This window comes from Diabrotica undecimpunctata, chromosome 1, assembly GCF_040954645.1.
Source record: "Diabrotica undecimpunctata isolate CICGRU chromosome 1, icDiaUnde3, whole genome shotgun sequence".
In the NCBI taxonomy this organism is placed as follows: domain Eukaryota; kingdom Metazoa; phylum Arthropoda; class Insecta; order Coleoptera; family Chrysomelidae; genus Diabrotica; species Diabrotica undecimpunctata.
In genome coordinates this window covers 152,938,791-152,963,524 of record NC_092803.1, presented here as the reverse complement: position 1 = coordinate 152,963,524, position 24,734 = coordinate 152,938,791, and the positions used below count along the sequence as shown (strand labels likewise).

The 24,734-nt window shown below is 36.2% G+C and overlaps 2 protein-coding genes across 2 annotated transcripts in view; one reads left to right on the top strand and one right to left on the bottom strand.

The window, feature by feature from the left end:
- Positions 1 to 24,734, bottom strand: part of LOC140432397 (FERM and PDZ domain-containing protein 2-like) — a 778,164-nt gene that overhangs the window by 662,902 nt on the left and 90,528 nt on the right. The gene's annotated exons all lie outside the window — the stretch shown is intronic.
- Positions 10,926 to 11,324, top strand: LOC140435931 (uncharacterized). Its single transcript, XM_072524644.1, has one exon. The coding sequence runs from the start codon at positions 10,926 to 10,928 to the stop codon at positions 11,322 to 11,324; it is 399 nt and encodes a 132-aa protein (XP_072380745.1).

The following is a 24,734-nucleotide window of genomic DNA, read 5'->3' as shown; positions in this document are numbered from 1 at the left end:
TACGTGCTGCAAAGCCTGCGAAATTAAAAAATAATGGAGGAAATCACTTCACCTACAGACAATATTGCATAAAAACAACAAGAGGGAAAGAGAGGAAAAGTAACAACTGGGAACAGCATACTTAGAAAGCTAACGTAAAGTAAATGGGGTGCACGTCCTGGCGTTTTAAGAACAAGGGCACAGGCACTGTGTTTCTCAACTACTGAATATGCGTGCCCCGTTTGGGGCAGATCAGTCCACACTGATGAGACATGCAGGATAGTAACGGGGTGCATGAAACCAACGCCACTCTCAAATCTATATAAAGCAGCGGGTTTTGCAGAACTCTCAACATGCAGACGCGTTGATGCGAAGAGCACATAGAGAAAATTAAACAGCGACTAAAATCCAGGAAAAGCTTCCTTGGAACAGTACAGGATGAACCGCCTGAATATTTTCCTCTTCCACAGGTTCAATGGATCGGCCAGTCCCTAGAATTTAAAACGTGGAAAACTATGAATAGGATAAGAACGGGGGTCACTCCAGTAAAATCAAACATGGTAAAATGGGGAAAAATAGACCAAGATGATGTGAACTGTGACTGTGGAGAAACGCAAAATATAGAACATCTTCTTACATGCAAAAACTGTCCTCATCGATGTACCCTCGAAGATTTGTGGCTTGCCAACAAAGATGGAACCGACGTAGTCCGATACTGGGCCGAAATTTTATGAATAACATATCCGGACACGATAAAGTAAAGTAAGTCTGAGAGTTTTATTTTATATAGGTATGCGTTTACTGTAGTATGTCCAAAAAATCATCTATCGTACATAGTATAAAATTTTTCCGAGAAATAAACCTTCTCCCTTTTGGGGAAATAGATGGAAGAATTGGATAAATTTTGCAGTATGTATTTTTGCTACTGTTAGTAAAGGATTGCCACTTAATTTCCATTAAGTCGAACGTGTTTCTTCCTAGCTGTAATTAAATCCCATTAGGGCAACTCGTTGTATTCTAAACCTACTAGTAGCGTATTTATGGTCCACTTTTTCATTGTCTGGAATTTTGGAGTGACCTTTTATCCACACAAAGCTAACAATTCTTCTTAGAGAACTTAGGAGCCTTAGCTATTCAAGCGCATTTACAATTAGTCTGTTGGTATATATGTGTTTAGATAAGAGGAGAACGGACTGTGAGTCGGATAAAACTATATATCCTACAAAATATAATTTGCTGTTAATTATTAAAACCAACGCCTTGACAATATGTACCAAGTAAGGTGTGAATATTAAGCAATCTAATTTTAATTTGTACTAAAAATAATCCTGAATATTATCTATGTAAATGGCACAGCCAATACCAGTAGACGATTTTGAGTCATCGGTATAAATTTTACAAAAGTAGCTACAGTCTTCCAGCTTATCCTGTACTACTAAATCTTCGTGAACAATTGAACTATATGAAGGAATGACTACAATAGGTTTGTATTCATATAATATGTATCCAGATATGTCCTTATACAAGCCATCCTGCAAATAAAAATATTTGGAAAGAGAGGTCTAAGAAGAAAAGGAGATCCTGGTTAAAGAACCACAGAACCTGATTCAACAAAACATATATGCAGCTTTTCCGCGCTGTTGCAGACAAGAGAAAGATTGCCACGATGATCGTCAAAATTCGCCACGGATGGGCGGACCCACCAAAGTAACGGATAGGCGTGCTCACCAAAGTAACTAGAACGGTCACGAGTACCTCCGACATACGCGTTGTTATTTTTAATATTTTAACCAATAATTGAAAATAATATTATTGAAATGATATTTATTTATGTCTATTTAATTTATAATGTCTTTTACCATTTATTTCTCCATCTACATATACACTATCTTCACGACATTTCAAAGAAGCTATTAGTATAAGAGGGTCTTTGGAAAAGTTCCGGGTCGAAGCTGCTCCCCTAAAGCCGACTCGTTCTGGTTTTCCTGATGGTGAGTTTCTTGATTTTATGGTCTTCGTTTTCTTGCATGTAATAATTTTCATCATATTAACGAGCTGGTTAAGTTTATCTTCATCTCCTTCCTCTTTTACAGTCCTAACTTTACTGTACCCACCAGAGGCCTGCGTAGCTGACTCGTATTCGAGGGCGGCGGATAAGACATCAACCAGCGTTTTGTGACGAGCTAATCGCAGTGTTCTCTGCATTTCATGATCACGAAGACCATCAATAAACGTTTGAACGGCCAATTTTTCCATCATGTCTTCGGGAGCTGTTGGATAAGCATATCGTATTAATCTGGCAATATCTACCTCATATTCTTGAAGAGCCTCATCTTTCTTCTGTCTACGATTTTTAAGCTGTGACTGATATACATGCTCCAAATGTTCGTGGCCATATCGCATATTTAACCTCTTCTTCAGTTGTTCGAAATCATCGGTCTCCTCTACGGCTATGGTCTGAAGCACATCTAAGGCATCTCCTCGAAGAGCGATAGTCAGGTTTACCGCCTTTTCTTTTTCATCCATTTGCTCTTGCGGCTGATTCGAACTGTTTCATGTAGTTGTTCCATGATGATTTTCCGTCGAAAGTTGGGACTTTAACATGAATAGAACCTCCACTTCCTTCAAATTTCGGCCGTGTCTCCAACTTACATTTCGTCTCGTCTTCTTTTATCTCCACTGTAATCGGATTGTTACCTCTCTCTGCTGTCCCTGTTTCCTCCATCTTCCTTTCCATCTCTTTCCATATCTTTTCTTCGAAGGCCAACATATCGGCAGCAACTTGGTTTTTTAACGAAGACACTCTATCGTCAAGAGCAGATATCTCTGAAGTGACTTTAGAGATGTTAGCAGAAACTTTGCTTTCCAGAGAAGAAATCTCGTTAGAAACTTTGCTTTCTAAAGAAGCGATGTCGCCGGATACTTTGTTCTCCAATGATGCGATGTCGCCGGAAACTTTGGCTACATCACCAGAAACTTTGGCTACATCACCAGAAACTTTGGCTACATCAGAAGAAACTTTCGAAATATCGTCAGAAACTTTGTTCTCCAATTTCGAAATCGACGAGATGACAGCATCTTCAAATATATAAGTCTCTGGATCTAGACCTTCTTTTAGCAAAGCGTTCTTTAGTCGTTGGACTGACTCAGCCTTTTTTCCGGTAGAAGCTAATTCTCTGTCTTCGAGATGTCTTCTTAAATTAGTCACTGTCAGCTCATAAATCGTAGCCATTTTCACAATTTATTTTATATTCACTTGTATTATTATTATAAGTCTAATTTATGTTCGATCCCACTTCTGACACCAATGAAATGATATTTATTTATGTCTATTTAATTTATAATGTCTTGTTCTTATCTTAATTCATTAAAAAGCACAATAACTGATATTAATTTATTTATCACTAAATATACACATAATTTATATAGGCGAGCGTAACAGTAAATATCGCGGCCGCGGGTCTTCAGAATTAACTGCCCCTCCATATAAAAATGTTGTATTTATATACGAAATCCTGATATACTAGAATAGTCGAGAACATCTAGTTGGAGGATTCACCATAATTTGAATCTAGATCCTTCGCCAAATTTCTACAACAAAACAGAATTATTAGTCATCATATATTTTACAGTTATTTTCAGGCCATGATATTTATCGTAACATTATTATATAATATTTATTTAAATCTAGAAAGGGCTATTATAAAAGATTGGTTTACGTTTCAAGATTTACGTTGTAATAAGGTATTCGAGAACTCCAACTAATTTAAATTTCATATTTAACAATTTTAACGTGAATTAATTTTCAGTAGCTTAAAAATAAATATTTTTAATATCATAATCGTCGCCAAATTATATCGCACTTTGTTCTGAGTTAGAATTCTATTTACATTCCTGGACAGCCTCAACTTTATCAATGCCACTATTGTCTATGAAATGTTCTTCACTCGAATCACTATCTATAATCATATTTCTAAGTGCTTCGACATCTTCTGGGATCTCGAAGTTAAAATATTTTTCTGGTAGTCCTATTGCGCAAATGGGAACAATAATCTATGACCGACCAAAGAATGTCAAATGCAGAAGTTACTAGAAGAATAGGAAATAAAGCTGAAATAATATTGACTCTTTTTCTTCTTCTTTATCCTTAAGGAATTCAACTTTTGACGTAGGCCTCCTCCAAATCAATCCAGTGTTTTCTATTTTGCGCCACTTGCTTCCAGTTGTCCTCCGATCTTCTTAATGTCATCAGCTCATCTCATTTGTGGTCTTCCTCTGCTTCTCTTTCCTAACCATGGTCTCCATTGTTGTATTTCGTAGTTCCATCTTTTATCCTTTAGTCGGGCATTGCGACCTGCGAAGCTCCATTTTAATTTGGCAGCATGTTCTCCTGCGTCTTTTACTTTAGTTTTGCTTCTAATCCATTTGTTTGTTTTTTTTTGTCTATAAGTCTAACGCCGACCATTGATCTTTCCATCGCTCTTTGTGCTTTTACTATTCTGTCCATATTAGACTTGGTGAGTGTCCACGTCTATGTAACATACGTGAGTATACGGAGGATATACTAATCGTAAATTCTGGTTTTCAAATACTGTTCTATTTTAGTACTTTTCAAGATCCAACTCAGTTTTCCAAATCCTTCCCATGCTAACCTTATTCTTCTGGTAATTTCCGCAGTTTGATTTTCTTTGTTAACTTTCATTATCTGTCCCAGGTAGATGTATTTGCTTATACATATACATATACATATACATATACACTTATATACTTTTTCCGAAACTTGAAATAGTTGCGTCATCATGGTCTGTAGTTCTTCGGAACTTGTAGCAAATATTACAATGTCATCAGCGTACCTCAAAGGAATCAGAAGATTCAGACTCAGAATATTGACTATCAAAAGAAAAAAACTTTGGGTACCCCAATGTTGAGCATCACCCTCACCAACGCAGCCGCACTATCCGCAGCCTTCCGGCCACCCCCCGCACGTTCTTCCCTTTTTCCATTCTGGTACAACGTCACTCCACGTCGAGTTCCGAACCCGGTATTTGAGATCTGGCTCATCTCGGGCCACTACCAGTATTCACAGTTCATAACCCCGTCCTAGGGGTCCATAGCGTCGGGCCCAAGACAGATCCCTGGGGGACCCCGGCTGTCACGTCGACGATCGTGCCCTTCTCCACCATAATCCTAATCTCGGACAGATACTCCGCTACCACATTCATCAGGTAACCAGGACATTCTCTGCATGCATTCCTAACATAGAACAATAGCAGGGCCGCCCAGGGATGTTCATCCTCTCTGTTGCACAGTGCTTCAAGGATACTCACAATTGCTTCAATCGTGCTTTTCCCTTTTTAAAAACCAAATTGCCTCCGAGATAAACCACCTGATCTCTCAATTATGTCGTCTATGCGTACTAGCAGCATCCTTTCATACAGTTTACTGATGCGTGGAAGGAGACGGATGGGGCGATACTATTCCCCAGCCTTGGGAAGCAGTACTAACCTCGACGTAATCCAGGGCCCAGGAAAGGTCTGTGCTTCCAACAGTGCATTCATGTGTTCCAGAAGCCACGCAGGCTCCGCCAGTCCTAGACCCCTCACCGCTTTAGTGGGTGCTCACAACGAGACGTCGACCTTAGCTCCGACCATATTATCGTACCATATTATTAATCGCCAGGTAAAATAAATGCATTATTTTAAATGCGAGCGTTCACTATCACTGCTATGCTCTAGGCGAGGATACGATGCAATGGTCTCCATTATGAACGTACCCTTAAGTGGTATCTGATCCAGTCCGAGGGACCTGCGCGTCTTGAGTGAACCCAATACCTTGACTCTTGACAAGTTCATCCATGGTAAAGGGTACGGCCCGCTCAGCTCCCTCGTCCTACATACTCCCTGCCATCTGCCGTCAGGAATGAGCTCTCGTGTTACCGACTTCGATGACCTAGCATCGCCTGTATGTATTGCGTACGCGCGTCTATCACAAGGTTAAAGACAAATCGTTGCTATGATTTTTCTGACGGGTATTCTCAAGTTAAAGTTATTATAGGTAGATATACCTATAATTAAAACAAAATAATTTGTTTAATTTGTATTTCGGGAACGATTTCTAAAATAGAAATCGAATAATCAAAATAAACGTATTTTCAGAGTCGTTAAATCCCATTCAAGATAGGATACAAAAAATTATATTTGTATTTTTTAATATTTTTTATTATTTTTTAATTACTTATTACTTACGTAAAGTATTAATAAACTAAAATTAAGATGACTGTTAATATATCGACTTTCCTACAACTAAACCTTGTACCTAAAAAGAATTATAAAAGTTGGAGGATTTTAATACCTTTAAACTTCAGATTATTAAAGGAAAAATATTCTCTTTTAACTATTTAATACGGTAACTTTAAGAAAACAAATAAAACTGTATAACAAATAAAAACCTTATCTTTAACATTTTATTATGTTTATTATGCAATTTTTCTTTTGATTCTACTCCTCTTAAGGAAATATAATACTGTGTTGTTTAAACTAGGCATCCTAGCGGCATTTTAAAAATGCAGATTCGCAAAGAATAGCTGTAAGCCTGAAGCACAAAAGTCAAGTGGAAGCCAAGATATCACGTTAACTACAGAGTAAATTATCCTAGATCTTATAACAGGAAGCAAAACGTACTACAAGTACATGCCTCTATCAAACAGGTGGACATATTATTACATCGTGTTGCGTGTTTCTCGAATTTCAATGAGAACTTATTTACAGTGTGGTGATAGTTTCCAGTCAATATTCTCTTTTAAGTTCAACATAAATCACACCTTATATTTTTGAGAAAATTTATTGGCGTTTAATGCCATTTCTATGTTAGATGCAGGTCTGTACTTAGATTTCAAAACAGATACATAAGGAAAAAACCTATATTTTATATAGAGTAAGAGCAAAGTAAGCGTCTTATTTATAGGAAATATTACTATAATTGATTTTATTAAAAATTACATTTTACGTTTGTTTTTGACGTTTCAACTGAGAATAATGTTCAATTGTACTCTGTGTTCATTGTTTCAGGTATATTTGCATAACTGGATCTGTCAAAGTCTCAGTTTTAATGTATGATTCATTCTCGATTATACTGACACTTAGTGTTCTTGCGGTTCTCCCACATAAAAATTATTACATCCACAATAGATGCAGTTCCTTGACGTCTCCTGTGTTATTTGGTTTGGTTTTAGACAGAATAGAACTCAGTGTATTGATTGTTTTGACAAATCCTTTTTAATTGTTCTTATAAGCCCTTTACATATGCTATTGTTGCCATTTTTAAATCCCGGACGTGTATGAACTGATCACTTTTTAGCCCCTCATAAAATGATTAGACCCTCCAAGATGTAGCAAACTGATCACCGGCATCCTTTGGAGATCGGTAAACTCATCACCAGCATTTTAGCCTCAAGGTGTGTTACTTGTTACATTTCTTGTTAATGTATTAAATTCAAAAATTATTTTAAGCGAATTGCTTTAAAATTTAGCTGATATATTTATTTTGGGTATCTCCTGGTGAGTGGTCTATTAGACGTATCTGCCAATCTAAATGGATTTAAAATCTGAAAATTCAGCAGCATAGATTTTTAACAGTGAAATTTTTAATGAATATATTTGTGATTGGCTATTTCCGGTTATATCTGAAATAGTCCCCAACTTCGTTATTTTATTTGCATTTGGACTATTCTTTCAAATTATCAAACCTTAGCAGTTTGCATCCATTTACCTGCTACGGGATGCAGGTAGGTCAGTGATCAATCATAGGCGTCTCCACTATCATAGTGAACTACTTTTAGATATTACATATACGTATCTTCTTTCTTCTTTATGTGCCGTCTTCTACCGAAGGTTGGCGACCATCAAACGATAGGTTTCTCTGTTTTGTGCCGCATATATTATGTTTGTGGCTTCTGGTATTTGAAACCATTCTCTCAAATTTCTCAGCCAGGATTTCTTCTTTCTACCCAAACCTCTTCTACCTTCAATCTTGCCTTCCACGATAAGCTGTAGCAGACTGTACTTATCATTACGGAACACATGGACCAGGTATGACGCTTTCCTCCTTTTAACAGTTGTTAACAGTTCCATCTCTTTACCCATTCGTCTTAATACCTCGGTGTTGGTCACTCTGTCTGTCCAAGGTATTCTCAGTATGCGTCGATACAGCCACATTTCTAGAGCCGCTAACTTCTTTATAGTTGCTGCTGTTAACGTCCACCCTTCAACTCCGTAAAGTAGCGTAGAGAGTACGTAGCATTTCGTGGCGCGCCATCGGAGGTTAACGCTTAGGTGGCGGTTGCTTAAGAGCTTTCTCATTTTGATGAATTTGGATCTTGCTATTTCAATTCGGATCTTAATCTCTACATCTGGGTCCCACTTATCATTTACTGTATATCCCAGATATTTAAATCGGTGTACTCTTTCAATACGTTCGGCTTCAATATTCAGGTCGATATGTTGAATGTTCTTTTTACTGATCACCATAAATTTAGTTTTCTTTCTATTGATCTTCAGTCCAAATTGATTGCCAATTGTAGTTACTCTATTTAGCATCATCTGTAAATCTTTGATATTATCGGCCAGTATAACAGTATCATCTGCATATCGAAAATTACTTATTGGTACGCCATTAATCTTGATGCCCTCGTTGTACTCTTCCAGTACCTCTAGAAATATTTGTTTCGTATACAGGTTGAAAAGCAGTGGCGAAAGAATACAGCCCTGTCTAACCCTTCTAGAAATGGTTACGTTTTCACTCACCATATGTCCATTCTTCATGTGGGCTGTTTGATTCCAATATAGATTTTTTATAATCTGGATGTCTTTAGTGTCAAGTCCTGTAAGATGTAATAGTTCTATGAGTTTGTCATATTTGATAGTATCGAATTTTTTCTCATAGTCGATAAAACAGGCGTAAACATCTTTCTGTTGATCCAGACATTTTTGAATCAAGACTTGTATTGCAAAGAGCGGCTCTCGAGTTCCAAAACCGCATCTAAAATCGAACTGTGTTTTACTTATGCTGTGTTCTAATTTTGCTCGTATTCTAGAATGGATAATACGCAAGAATACTTTAAGGGTGTGAGTCATTAAACTTATAAGGCGATATTCACATACATATACGTATACATGTAAATAAAGCACAAGCTCGGAATAGTAGAGTAGCTACTTAAAAAAAGTTAAAAAACCTAAAAAGAAAAAAAATTTAAGATTAAACAAATGCGAATGAATAACAATATCTAGTTAATTATTTAAATTCAATTTTTTTGTTTAGAAAATAAAATTATTCATATAAAAATATTTGTAAAAAATACAAAATAGTTAAAATAAAATAGCACATAGGTGTCCTTGCTTAAATTGTAACATCTATATAACCTTTTGTTTATAACTTTCTCAAGTAATGTTTATAGGTTAATAGTTAATAGTTATTATGACTAGTTACGATGGGATGGCTATTCATTGTATTGGCGACGATCACCGAATAATAATGGAAGAAATATTAAAGCAAAAGTGAAAGGAAATGATTTGTTTGCTCGACAACATATGGATTGATAAACTGCGTTAGGCTTTCACGGCTATCGTCTAACTTGTTAAACTGTTTATTCGGGCTGTTTGGCCGTTGTCTTCTGAGATTAGTTCTCGACGTTTCGCCAACACTAGGGGTTGGCATCTTCTGGAGATGTTACTGCTTCGCTTGTAACCTGAAACTGACGCCGCGTTGTACTACGGAGACAATATTTATATTTCCCACTCGCCTCCCCACCACTAGTTTCGACTCTGCTCTTTTCTCTCTTCGTGTTTGGCGGGAAGGGTCTTTGTGGATTTTAATATTGGTATCCATGTCTTGTTAATTTTCAGTCCTTCGTCTATCCGATTAAAATTATTTGGGTGCTTATATATTTCCACCGCTTCCCGATACAACCGTGGGTAGTACTGTGAAGTTTTGTTCAGCATCTGCGTTTCTTCAAACATTATTCGATGTTCTCCGCTTCCCAAAGCGTGTTCGGCCACGGCAGATTTGTCGATATGTCCTAAACGAGAATGGCTTTTATGTTCATTTATCCTTGTGTTTTTATATTTCCCATTTCCCACATATACCATTCCACATGTGCATGGTATTCGGTATACTCCAGCCGTCGCTAATGGATCGCGTTTGTCTTTTACCGATCTTAAGCAGTCTTTGATTTTCTTTGTAGGCTTGAAAATGGTCTTTACGTTGGCTTTCTTAAGTATTCGTCCAATTCTGTCCGTTACCCCCGATATATAGGGCAAGAACGCTTTGAATTTACATTCTGTTTCTTTCTTTCTTTCTTCTAGAGATGGTGTTCATTGCTTTATGTATTTCTCTTCTGGTATAACCATTAGAGATGAGCGCTTTTTCAATATGAAGAAGTTCACTTTGGAGATGCTGTGGTTCACAAATTCTCTTCGCCCTCTCCGCGAAGCTTAACTGGTAAATGCAGAAGCAACTGTTTCTGCATCTACAAGTCAGATACGCTCATTATTTGCGATCATTATTTCGGTATGCTTCCCAACGAATCAACGCAAATCGTAAAAAAAGTGAAAGGATAACAATTAAGATGACATTTTGAATTAAATTCGTATCAGTAACCGCAATCCAAATGGGGGTTCTGTAGATATATAACTAGATTTTGTTTTTGATTGAAGACATGTGCGTCAGTTTTTTAGTTAAGTTAGCAATGCCATCCCCAAATCGTTTATTGAACAACACGTACTATCGACAATTAAAACATAAAAGTGAATATGATGGAGATGTGTTGAACCATTTAGTTCAAGCGAATATACTGAAGTTGTACCCCCAACAAAAGGAAGTATACGAAAGTGAACTGAAAAAAGACACTCTTTATGTCACTGATTTTGGCTACAATTTACAGTGTGTATCAGATGCGAAATTACTGTAGCAGTCGCTTTTTTTGGAATAAAGGCCATGCTGGTAGAAGGATAGCAATTGACCCAATCAGCTTTGAATTGCCATTAAACCTTCAAACGAGTGAAGAACCGAAATGCAACATTGCAAAACACTCAGCAATAGCCAAGGTTTCGGTAGCAAGTAAATTCATCACCTGGGATAAAAGCACAAAAGCGAACAAACGAGAATTGGAAGCAATGCAACGAACTATGGAAGATGTACGCAAAAACTCAAGATATTTTGAAGGTGCAATGATTCTACTGTCTGGCGATTTCTGCAAAACACTACCAGTAGTTCCAAGATCGACTGCTGCTGATAAAATAAACGCTTACCTTAAATCATCGACTCTGAGGGTTATATGTATAGAAACTTGATCTGACTACAAATATGTGAATTTTATTACTTAACTATCCTTCTGACGAAGAGTGTTCCATCACTTTCTGGCTACTGGTAATGACCATATTCCTGTCGACGAATCGAATGGATTGATTTTGTTTCTGCCGAATTTGTATAATTTTGTCTCAACAAAGGATGAGCTTATTGAATAAGTGTTCCTAAATATCATTGCTGACGACAAAAATCACAAGTGATTGACTAAATGGAAAATTTCAGCAGCAAACAACAAGGATGTGGATGACTTAAACTTAATAATCCAAAATTAAATCGTTGGTCCACCACATTAGGCATACAAGACGAGGCAATCAACCATAACACCTTATTGGATATGTGTCGCTTATCACCGCACAATTTAAAACCAAAGGTTGGCTTGGTCGTCATCATACTTGGAAATTTAAACCTCTAACACTGTTGTTCTGAAGCTATTTTCTTGTGGCATTTTAAAGTAATTACTATTTAAACGGGAATAAGCCACAATTAAAGGTTAAAGTAAGTTGATTGTCGTTCCAATTTTCACTTCGGAAACCGTGCTCAAAATACAAACATTAGTAAATTAAACAAATTTTGTTTTTATTTTGTTTGTGATACCAGGAAGAATTGGTCAATGTGCAGTGGTTGTTGATGGTGGATATGGTGGTACATAGCATGCATTATTGGAGTTCATAACAAAATTACGTTTTATAGGAATTCGCAATAGGTATTGTGGTATATATAATATTAATGAAAGAAAACAAACTATTAAACCTACTCATATATGTTACAAAAATTGGGCTGGATCATAAGCAGTAATGGAGGCTGATATACTTATTATATGTCATGTGTTTGACTTTTTAAAGACGAAATACATGCTATGATTTTTTGACGGATATTCTCAAGTTAAAGTTGATTTCATGTAATCAACAATATTGGCAATATCATTTTAAAGTCGTTTACTTTAAAATGTATAATGTATGTCTAAATTGTCAATATAAATGAGTCAGATAAAATTAAATTAGAAGAAGATTTTTTCACTAAGTAACAAAAAAACAAAATTTGTTTAATTTACTAATATTTATGTTTTGAGAACGATTTCCGAAGTGGAAATTGAATCGTCAATAAACTTACTTTAAATTTTAATTGTAGCTTATTCCCATTTAAATAGTACATTATGTATAGTACATATATTATGTTATAGTATAGTATGTTATATGTTATAGTACATATGTATAGTACATAATAGTACAAATACATTATGTAACGGAAAGCGTTTGGTGGTCGGAAAACTTATAGGCAATATAATGCACGTGAATATAGTCAAAGAAAAATTTAAAGATGAGGAAATTTCCGTTCCGAGAATTTGAATTTGTTTCTTGCATTTCTTCTTCTTCTTCCTTTGCCCTATCCGTTTCAGACGTTGGCTATTAACAAGGCTATTTTGACTTTGTTTACGGCACCTCTGAACAGTTCGGTCGATGTTAGTCCGAACCATTGTCACAGGTTATGCATCCATGAGTGTCGTCTTCTTCCCGGCCCTCTCCTACTGTCGATTCTTCCTTGGACTATTAACTGTAGCAGCCGGTACTTAGTATGCCTCATGACATGTCCGAAGTACTCAAGCTTCCGTTTCTTTACGGTGAAGATTATTTCTTTGCTTTTGCCTATTCTCTGCATTATTTCCACGTTAGTGATGTGGTCTGTCCAGGATATCCGAAGAATACGGCGATATATCCACAGCTCAAAGGATTCTAGTTTCTTCAGGGTGGCTTCCGTTGTGGTCCATCCCTCTGCTCCATAGAACAAGACCGGAAAGACATAACACTTGACCAGTCTTAATTTTAGTTCCATTGAGATTTTGCTTGTGAACCACTTTTTCATATTGTTGAACGCGTTTCGCGCTTTTTTAATTCGTGATCTTATTTCTGTTGACTGGTCCCATTTTGTGTTGACTGTGGTTCCAAGGTATGTGTATGTCTCCACTTGTTCTATTTTTCGGTTGTTTAATGTCAGTTGCATCGGAGGTTGTTGAGTTCTGCTGATGAGCATGCATTTATTTTTGGTTGTATTGAGTTCTAAACCATATTCTTGACTTGCTGTGTGTATTGCGAGCTTCAAAGACTCTTGCTTTGCATGAGTCTTTGAAGCTCGTTGCAGTCATTTGCGATAATAACTGTGTCGTCAGCATATCTAATATTATTGATTACCTCTCCGTTTACTTTGATACCCTCCGAAACTTCTCCCAGTGCTTCTCTGAAGATTTGTTCAGAGTATATATTGAACAGGAGCGGCGAGAGGACGCATCCCTGTCGTACACCCTTTTTAATATCTATCTTCTCACTGTGTAAGTTGCCCATCTTTATCTCAGCACTTTGGTTCCAATAGAGACTGGTTATTATGCGCAGATCCTTGCCATCAATATGCATCTTCCTGAGCATTTTCATGAGTTTATCATGTTTGACCTTGTCAAACGCCTTGGAGAAGTCGATGAAGCACAAGTGGACATCCTTGTGCATGTCTCTGCATCTTTGAATTAAAACTTGCAGACTGAAGATCGCCTCTCTTGTGCCCAATGCGCTTCAGAATCCGAACTGTGACTCCGATATATTTGCTTCGCATTTGTTATATATTCTATTGTGTATGATTTTGGTGAAAACTTTGGTAATGTGATTTATCAAGCTTATTAAGCGGTGTTGACCACAGTGTTTTGCACTTGGTGTTTTAGGTATGGCTACAAAGGTCGATCGAAGCCATTCCTCCGGAATCTCCCCTTTGTCGTAAAAGGTGTTAAAAAGGCCTGTCAGAAAATCGAGGAAGTGGTCATCCGTTTCGCATAGGAGTTTGCATTTACCACGACGATAAACAATTCACACAGCTAATCCTTGAGTGTTTGTGGACTGAATATAGAAAATAGTTGTTTCTCTCGTGGTCAATTACCTATAAGTAGCGTGTTCACGTGTATGCAAACCATAAGCGTTGTAACTTCTCGCGCCTGGCAACAAAACGAAGAATATATTATATCACAAGGTCTTTCAATGAAATAATCGACACGATTTCAACCCATTCAGCAAATAGTTGCTTTGTTGTCACGTGAATTAGCTCCCGTTAAGCTTTTATTGAAGTTAATTAATTTTATCTTAATATAAAAAAGTTAATATAAGTCAACTAATTACTTAACTTGACATTTATTAATTCTAAAGCCGTATGAAGTTCGCTGAATCAGCTAGTCATAGTTAAAAACGGTCCTGTGATTTTCTGCTATCCGAAACTAAATTACTTCCAACAAATATCTTGAGCAAATGATTACTTTGTGTACGGCTGTTTAATAGAATTCTCCAAGAATATTATTTCTAGGATAGACGTGACGATGCATTCGAAATTATAGAGTGTCTTCATTCCGGATTTTTATACCGAGAAAATCTCGCTTCCTTAACTAAAATCTTTTTAAAATTTAATATTTATAGAGGGGTTATAATATCTGTTAAAGATACAGAATATTTTCAATACGTTGAGATAAAAATATATAATTGAGAAATATAGAGTGAGCACGTAAAGGTTGAAATAAATTCGTTAAATGCTTGATTTAGCCATTGGGTAAAAAAGCTCAGACAGGTCGATTTCATTTTTCAGTTGCTCATTTTTTGTGCACTCATATTTTTGATCACTGTTCGAGTTATGACGTCAATATCGGTTTTTTAAATACCTTATTTTGACATTATAATCGAAAAAACGCATCTTTTTTATACGAATGGTCTCTATCAGAAGTAACAAACTCACCCCGCCAAAACCACCCTGGTTGAAACTATTTGTTGCTCACTGACAATTTACTTCAGTTATATACAAACATTAAATTCTACTAATACTTAAATGTTTAAAAGGTTTAAAAGTTTTAGTTTTGAAAAATCCGAGTTTAAATGTATTTTGTATTTTGAAAAAAGGGGATTTTTTGAGAGAGTTAGATAGTTTTAACCAGGGTGGTTTGGGGGAGGAATGAGTTTTTTATTTTCTTTATCACAAAAAATATAAGCGGACTTTATTTTAGCTATAACTTACCTTAATTTTCTTGCAAATCACTTTTACGAGTGGTTATTTTAAGGTTTTTTAAGATGTTTAAAAAAGTTTCTATAAGTTTTCCATGAAAATTGAAAAACCATCATATGTTTATCATAAGTTTGGATTTTTGTATTCAGTGAATAAAAGTTTACTTTCTAACAGCTGTTACTTTGTTAATATTAAGTTAAAGGTAAAAACACAAAACCAGCCTGTTTGTTTTTTAAGTTTCATTTAAAAAATCATTTAAAAATATGCTTTTTTTGACGTGTAATTTGTGAACTTTCAGTCACGAAAAACTCGCAAAAATATTGACTTTTCGAAAAAACTCTAACGAACATTTTTGTCTTAAAATTCACTATTCTATCGATTAACACGGTTTTTTATAAACTTTTTCTACCCCTGAGTTAGGGTCTAGAGCAGCCATACTCACTACGCGGCCCGTGGGCCGCATGCGGCCCTCGGAGCGATTTTTCGCGGCCCTCAGACTTCTAGGCAGTAAAACAAAATTTGCGAGTTATAATATAATTATGTTTCTATGTATGTATTTAATCAGATTACAGTAGCGTAGAGCGGTGTAATACATTGTACCGCATTTCGTATTAGTCATCTTTACCTCCACCACAGTGACACTGGCCGGCCAGTAAAAATGTTTCAAAACCTTGTGGAAGGTTTTTTCTGTGTGTACTGATGGTTGCCCATCAATGTTGGGGCGAAATATAAGGTTTGTTTAGCTGTTAAAAAAAAACACTTGGGAAATGATAATTTATTGAGTTTCCATTGTATCATTCATCAAGAAAGCTTTGCTGCTAAATTTGGTGAAAATTTCAGCTGTGTTTTGAAAACACTTCCAAAGATTGTGAATGTCATAAGATCAAATGAACTAAACCACAGAGTTTCAAGAATTTTTGAAAGAACTTATGTCGCAATATGGGGACATTTTTTACCACGCAGAAGTGAGTTGGCTAAGTAAGGGTAAAGTTTTGGAACGTTTCTTCAGCATTCGACATGAGATTATTCTTTTTTTGGCTACAAAGAATAAAGAGTTTCCTGATATTCATAATTTTAGTTGTTGGCTTTAAGTAGCGTTTCTCACTGATACAATGAGCATTATGAATGAAACATTGACAAGTAGAAGCTGAATATGTATAGTGAAGAATTGTCAAATGAAGATTATTCCAGCTTTCCTTCCGTTAAAGCACTGTTTGATGAAAATCCAGATGAAAGTCAAGAGATTTCTGACCTACTGAAGCTGTTAGCAGACCTAAAGGATGAAATGTCTGTGAAGTTTAGTGACTTCAGGAAGTTCCAAGAACCCTTTCGCTTGGTAGAAAATAACAACAGCAAATGTAGCTTATCTTTCTATTTATGGATAGGAAGCTAGAGATTTGAAAAATGAGTTAATTGATCTTCAGAATGATACGGAGCTCCAACGTATTTTTGAAGAAAAAAAGAAGGAAAAAGCTCACTATAAGTTTTGGGAAGCAGTTGAAAATGACAAATTTCCTAACTTAATTGACTGTGCTCAGAAAATTTTGTGTATTTTTGTATCTACATATGTCTGTGAAGCTACATTCAGTAAGCTGAAGTTCATAAAAAACAAGTACATATCTAGGCTAACTAGTGAGAACGTTGAAAGCATTTTGAGAATTTCAGTTTCTTCTCAACCTGCTAACATAGATGCCATTCTAGAGAGTTGTGAAAGATTTCGCCCGTCAACTTCAAAGAATTAACAAATTCAGGACTTGACATTTCTGGAGTCAAGTTAAAGACATTTTCCTACTTTTTCTACGCAAAACAGTCCATATAATTTATAATTATATTGTTTTTACGTAACTTGTAATAAACTTATGTTATAGTCATATAGTTTTAAAGTTATACTCAGTGACATTAGAAGTGTTACACCCAGAAGGAATTATTTCTTGAACTTAATTTTTTGGCAACAAAATGACTATATTTAAAACATGCTATGATAACAATACCAATGTTTTATCTTTTCTACTTTTTGTAAAAAAAAGTTTTATCTTTAAATTTTTTTGTGAAGAGACCGATTTGTAAAAACCGGTTCGTATAGAAATTTTTAGTTATTATTCCTCAGTCTAATTGTATTCAGTGTAAGAAAATGCCTCGAGTTCGAAGACAGTAAAATTACTACCAGTTAGCGATTTTGACAGGGGAGACTTATTGCGTATAGAGATATGAGTTTGTCGAATCGCGAAATTGGTCGTCGCGTTAATTGTACGGCAATGACGGTTATGCGTGTCTGTCGTGTGTGGACAAACGAATGTAGAGGAACACAAAGAAGATCAACTGGTCAACCAAGGCGTACCACAGAGCATCAAGATAGGCGCTTTAGATTATTGGCTCTGCGAGACCGTTTTGATACTACGCGTCGAATTGCTGACTAATGGTTTTAAGTAGAAGGTAGACCTGTTAGTATGCGTAGACTATACCGTCAGATTCGAGCCTTTGGACTGGTTTAATTCCGCTCACGACTAGTGGTTCCTTTGACTGCGGACCGCTGTCATCAACGTTTGAATTGGTGCAGAGAATGACAGCATTGGGTGGCAAAATGGCGTAATTTAGCATTCAGTGATAAATCACGATTCTGTTTAGGAATGCAGGATGGTCGTAGGATGGTAAGACGCCACCGTGGAAAGCGACGGGATATCGGGTTTGCTGTTGAGAGGCATGTACACAGAACAGTTGGAGTAATGGTTTGGGGGGCTATTGCCTATGGTAGTCCATCACTACGTGTGTTTATTCGAGGCAATATGACAGCTGCGCGTTGTGTTGATGACATCTTACACACCACTTTACTGCCTTATCTCGACGGCCGTCGAGACGTACTTTTTCAGCAAGACAACGCGCGTCCCCATATTGCCCGTCAAACTATGGACTTTCTGTAAGAAGCTGGAGTTAATGTTTTGTCGTGGCCGCCCCGTGTTCCGAATTTGAATCCTATCGAACATGTATGGGATATGATGGGAAGGAGACTGTCCACTTTGTACCATCTTCCACAGACTCTGGTACAATTAATACATGAAGTTCAAGTTGCTTGAAACGAGGAGCCACAGGCAGACATCGATCATCTCATTTTGTCAATGCCTAGACGTATACAGGAGTGTATTCAGCTACGGGGTCGCCAAAGACATTATTAATTTTTTTTTTTGATTACTTGTTATTAAAAATTCTTGAAAACATCGTTTCATTCTTGATGTAAATCTACCATGTTGCCAAGAAATTAAGTTCAAGAAATTATTCCTTCTGGGTGTAACACTTCTAATGTCACTGAGTATATTTCATACCACCACTTGTACTTGCGGCCCTGAGGAAAATTTCATTCAAACTATTAGGCTCTCAAAGAAATCCTAGTGAGGATCCCTGGTCTAGAGGAAACGCACATAGGTACTGGCATAGGGTAGATTTTGATATTCGAGCTATTTTTTAACTACTGTCAAAATTTCGAGCAAATCGATGTAAATAAAAAAAATTCAGAGCTTTTTTTCTATTTTTACCGTCATATCCTTAATTATAGACATTTCGATTATTTTCATGATATTCCTTTAAATAAAATATACAAGGTGTCCCCGAAAATACTGCCTTTCATTAAGGTATAGATATAATACACAATTTGGACCAAAAAGTTTATGTAACACTTTTTTCTAAACTTAACCGTTTCCAAAAAAAAAAAAAATTCATCATCATCACGTAACGTTACAACCCTGGGTTGGTCTTGGCTGACTGTACAACTTTTTTCAAATTTGTTCGGTCTTCCATCAACCTAGGGTCAAATGTAATGTTCATTTTCCGGAGATCTGCTTGGATGTTACCTCTCCATCGCATTCTGGGATGTCCGAGGGCTCTTTTGCCTGTGGGAATCTCCTCCAATACCAGTTTTACAAGGCTCTCGTTATGCAGTCTGTGCAAGTGGTCTGCCCATCTTAGTCGCTGTGATTTAATTTCTTGGACAATATCGGCGTCATTGTAGAGTGCTTTTAATTCGATATTGGTTCTGATCTTATACTGGTTTGTGGTGATCTCATGGTGAGGTCCGAAAATTTTTCTAAGTATTTTTTGTTCAAAGCATCTGAGCTTTTCTTCGTTTGCTTAAGTCATGGTCCACGTTTCGCATCCGTATGTTATTACAGGTCTGACGATGGATTTATAGATTTTTATCTTCTGAACTTCTTGTAAGATTTTTTGATTTTATGAGCTTATCCAGTGCGAATAGACAGCGGTTTGCAGATTAGATTCTGTCTTTTATTTCTTCAGTAACATCGTTATCAGCTGTAATTACGGCCCCCAGATACTAAAACGTTGTACTCTTTCGAAATTGAAGGTGTTGACCGTCACATTTTGTCCTATTCTGTCTCTTCGTGTCGTTCTATTTATACACATATATTTCGTCTTTTCTTCATTAATCTTCAGCCCTACTTCACTTGTTGCTCCCTTTCGTGGATAGGATGGAGTCTCCAACGAGATCTATGTCATCTGCATATGCGAGTAATAGCTTGGGACCTTGAACCGATAGCAATTCTGTTTTTATTTCGGCCGACCTCATGGCTTTCTCTAATACAAGGTTAAAAAGTAGTGGAGATAACGCATCACCCTGTTTGAGTCCACTGTTGATTTCAAAGCTGCCAGATAGTTTATTATTTACACGTACTTTAGATATTCCACCCTCCATACAGACTTTGGTCATCCGAATGAGTTTCTTTGGTATTGAGAACTCCGCCATGGCATTCCATACTTGGCTTCTTTCTACGCTATCATATGCCTGTCGAAAATCTATGAAAAGATTGTGTATGGGTCTGTTATACTCACATCCCTTTTCTAGAAGTTGTCTCAGCGTGAATAGTTGATCTATTGTTGATCTATTTGCCCTAAAACCGGCTTGATATTCGCCTAGGGCATTTTCAGCATAAGAGATTAATCTACTAAGAATGATGTTTGAGAGGGTTTTATATGCCGTGTTTAGGAGTGAAATTCCTCTATAATTTGCGCATTTTGTTTTGTCCTTTTTTTGTGGATGGGCACTATTATGTTATCCTTCCATCGTGCTGGTATCCTTTCTTCTTACCATAGGTGCGTTATTAGCTGGTGTATTTGGCGATGTAGTGCGTCTCCCCCATATTTCAGAAGTTCTGTTAGTATCTCGTCCATACCCGGCGCTTTGTGATTTTTCAGCTTATTTAAGGCTTTTTGGGTTTCTTCAAAGGAGGGATTTTTGACGGGCATGTCCGCTGTGATATAGATCTCTTCTTTGTGCTGTTCTTCCTGTATAATGTTTAAAAGGTCCCTAAAATACTCCTTCCATTCTTCAGTTACTTCTTTACCGTCGATTATCATGCGGCCTTGATTGTCTCTCAGTGTATGGATGGAATTGGTTCTATGTCCCCTTTTCTCAGAGGAAATTGCTTTATAGAATTCTCTGGAGCCTGGTTTGGGCCGGTCTCTCTCCATAGCTTCATATATTTCTTGTTCATAGTTTCTTTTCCTTGTGCGTATTATTGTTCTTGTTTCTTTTCGGCAGTCGTCATATTCCTTTTTACTTTGGTCTGTTTACAGTTGTATCCAGGTCTTCCTTACTGTTTGTCTTTTTTCCAGCTGTTTCCGAGATTCCTCGTCATACAATCTTTTTGCCCTCGTCTATAATATTGTTCCCATGACGGGCATCTACAATGATGTGGTCAATTTGGTTGCGCGTAATATGGTCGTTTGAGGTTGTTTGGTTTGCTTATGGATGTCCCTATGCGGAAACATGGTTGACTTTATTAGCATATTATTAGCTGCTGCAGTTTCTGTGAGTCTTAAGCCATTGTCGTTGGATATATTGTGGAGGCTGTGTTTACCTATTGTGGGGTATAGGCTAGGCTCTTTGCCTATTTTAGCATTAAAGTCCCCGCAGAGTATGCGCATATCTTGTTTGGGCATCGTATCTATCTCTCTTTCTAGGGCATCGTAGAAGTCATCCTTGATATCTTCATCCTTCTCTTCCGTTGGTGCATGCGCTGAAATAATCGAAATGTTGTATTGTTCTCCCTTCATTCGTATGTAGCATATCCTTTCGTTTATAGATTTGAAATTTAGTATATTCTGTACTAGGCTGTCTCTAATCACAAAGCCCGTTCCAAATTCATGTCTTCCGTTTTTGTTACCGCTGAAGAAGATGGTGGATTTACTTATTTTTATATTTCCATTGTCTGGCCATCTTATTTCTTGGACTGCTGTTATATCCATTCCTATGTTTTCCAGTTGCTCCACAGCATTTATAGCAGCTCCAGGTCTGTACCAACTCTGGACATTCTAAGTTCCGATATTCATAGTCCTTTTACATTGCATTTGTGTTTATGTGTCCGGTTCCGAGGCAAAGTTGCAGTTTTCATAACTAGTTTTTTTTTTCGAGGGTGGGTAGTTAACCCTCCGCTCAACCCTCCTCTTTTATCCGGGCTTGAGACCTGCTGCAGTAAGATAATTTCCGAGCTACTCAATCCGCCCGATCCTCACCCAACCCCAGGCAGAGTTAAAAAAAATTACATTAATAAAAAAATACATCTGGCAAAGTCATACGCAGTGAAAGCGATTCTGAATAAAAACTCGTTTTCAAATAAATTTTTTTTCTTCTTAAGTAAGTAAGTACTATGGCTGAATTCCTAAAAAGTAATTATTGCAACTAAGAAAAATATTTGCAATGTTTTTCTGAAATGTAATGAAATATGGCATAATTTTAAACGAATTGTTAAAATGTCAATTATTTACAATAAAAAACACTTTATCTTTTAACTGAACTAGTATTGTTTTTATTAAGCTTTAAAGGTATTCAATGCCGAGTTTTTTAACTGAATTACATAGTTTACAGTGGAAATTAAATACAACAGATAACGTTTAATAATTCTAATTTATTTTTTTACACTATGCTCAGACTATCGTTAATTTGTTTACTTGTGAACTAACATTAAATTAGATATTTGTACTTACTTGAGTAAGTACACCGTTTTTTGACATTTCACTATACATAAATTGCCGACATAAATTTGGACAGCTCAGTAATTTAGCTTACACTGCGCTTCTCCATAAATAATTAACATATTATCATGGTACTCACGAATCGAAAACATTTTCGCGATTACACTAAAAACTGGTGTTCCAAAATATCTGTTTACTAAAGATGTGACTGTCTACGTTTAGATTTTCGTACTGCACGTAGTTGACAGATTTCTTTTTGCATACCAAACTGTATTTTCGTTTTTTGGTCAAACGGTTGAATTTAGAATAAAAATGGTATAAGACTTTTTTGCTCTAAATAGTGCCTTCTACCTTCACCTTTAAGGAACGCACGATTTTCAGGGACACCCTGTATATTGCTTTATATGAGTAATAACTCATAGACAATGATTTTGGAAAAATTACTAAAATAAAATATAGAAGGAAAGGGTAATTTTCTTTAAAAAATTTTATCGTCATTTAAATCCCTATTGACCAGAATCCTACGTGATAGTTTTTTCTGTAGTTTCTATCAGTATGAAATAGGCACTAACTTTCTGCTGAAAGTAATATTTATTGAATTTAGGCTGATGTAAAATTATATATATCTTAATTAAAGAAAAGTATGAAACAGTTTTACGAAAATTATTCGTAGACACATTTCAACGCAACAGAAAACAAAATTAGGATATTTCCCGCCTTTTACTAAATGTTCTAAACTGAAAATTGGCATCAGTTCGGTTCCATTTCATTATCCTGTTATGCACTATTTTCAGTGCTTCGTCTACAATTCTTTTTTTTTGTTTTTCATTTATATGGCGGCGAGTTTACCGATAGCATGATCAAACTTATTTTCACTGAATAATCCCCGTACAATACAAATGGAATATATTGTACCCGTTTTAATTGTTTACCCAATCTAGCCCTTGTTGAAATTTATGTTTTGTGCTTTATTACAAAAGGTAGTTCGTCTGGCAGCTACCGAAATAATACCGATAAAAAATGATGCGTATTTATTTTCACATTCTCATAAAGGTAATAGCAGGTTTGAAAATAATTATAGAAACTGTCTATTATTGTGTCAGAGTGTTAATAAACTGTTTTTTTTTTAGTAAAAACCTAAAAACACCACAAAATTGTCTGCCTCAAGGTTATATTTGAAAATGATAAACTCTCTTCCAATTTTTTTTTACTCTTTCGATTGTAATTTTCGTCATTTGTATTAGACATATAGAATGTGTTAATTCAAAATGTTTGTTCAGAATATCGGTGCTTTCGTCGTATGGATGTAACAATGTTGTCAAGAACTATTGTATTGAATTATTTTTTAAACATTTTTACTGAGATATTATTTATTAAGCTATATATATTGAGTCCCGGGAAATTGTTTGAACAATAGTTATTTATCCTATTTATCAAAGGGTGAATTCATTCATGATGGTCATATTATCTGAAAATCACGAATTAGATTCGAAGAAGAAGAATTCGCGAAGAATTCAAGATTCAATTGAGAATCTTCTTCTTTTTCTTCTTAATATAGGTACGACCAGAAATGTATTTCTTTTATAGTATGTCATAAGCGTAATTTACTTTGTGGTAAATAGCCATAAGTGAAATGCTATTGGTTCCTTAAATCATCATCATCATCATCTTTGGCTCGACAATCCTCTATGGATCTTGGCCTGCTCTAAGATTCGTCGCCATTCTGTTCGGTTTCTGGCAACATGTTGCCATCTTCTGATTTTTAATATCCGTAAGTCGGTTTCAACTCCATCTAACCACCTAATTCGCGGTCGGCCTTTGCTTCTTCTTCCTACAGGTGTTCCTGTGGTTAGCTTTTTAGCAATCGTATTTTCTGGCATTCATATTATGTCCAGCCCATCTAAGTTGCTGTGTTTTAATGAACGTTATGACATCTGGCTCATCAAAGAGCTGATACAATTCAAAATTATATCTTCTGCGCCACTGCCCTTGGTCGTTTATAGCTCCAAATATTTTGCGGAGTATTTTACGCTTAAATATTCCCAAAAGTCTTTCATCTTTCTGCGTTAGAGTCCATGTTTCTGCTCCATATGTGAGGACCGGCCTCAGCAATGTTTTGTATATAATAATTTTAGTTCTTCTTTGAATGTTTCTTGAGTGGAAATACTTTTGGAGTCCATAGTATGCCCTATTTGTAAGATTTATTCGTCTTTTGATTTCTTCGCTTGTTTTATTGGTAGCAGTCATATTGGTTCTTTAAATACGATATTTTTATTAGACATTATCGTTGTTCCACAAACCCAAAGTGGTAAACGATTGTATATTCATCCGGTCGGGTTACAGTCAGTTAAATTGCGAGATAAAATGCTATCAAGAGGGAAACATTTAGTAAATCT

Coding starts and splice junctions, on each gene's coding strand:
- LOC140435931 (XM_072524644.1), top strand. CDS start 10,926: ATGCGAAATTACTGTAGCAGTCGCTTTTTTTGGAATAAAGGCCATGCT.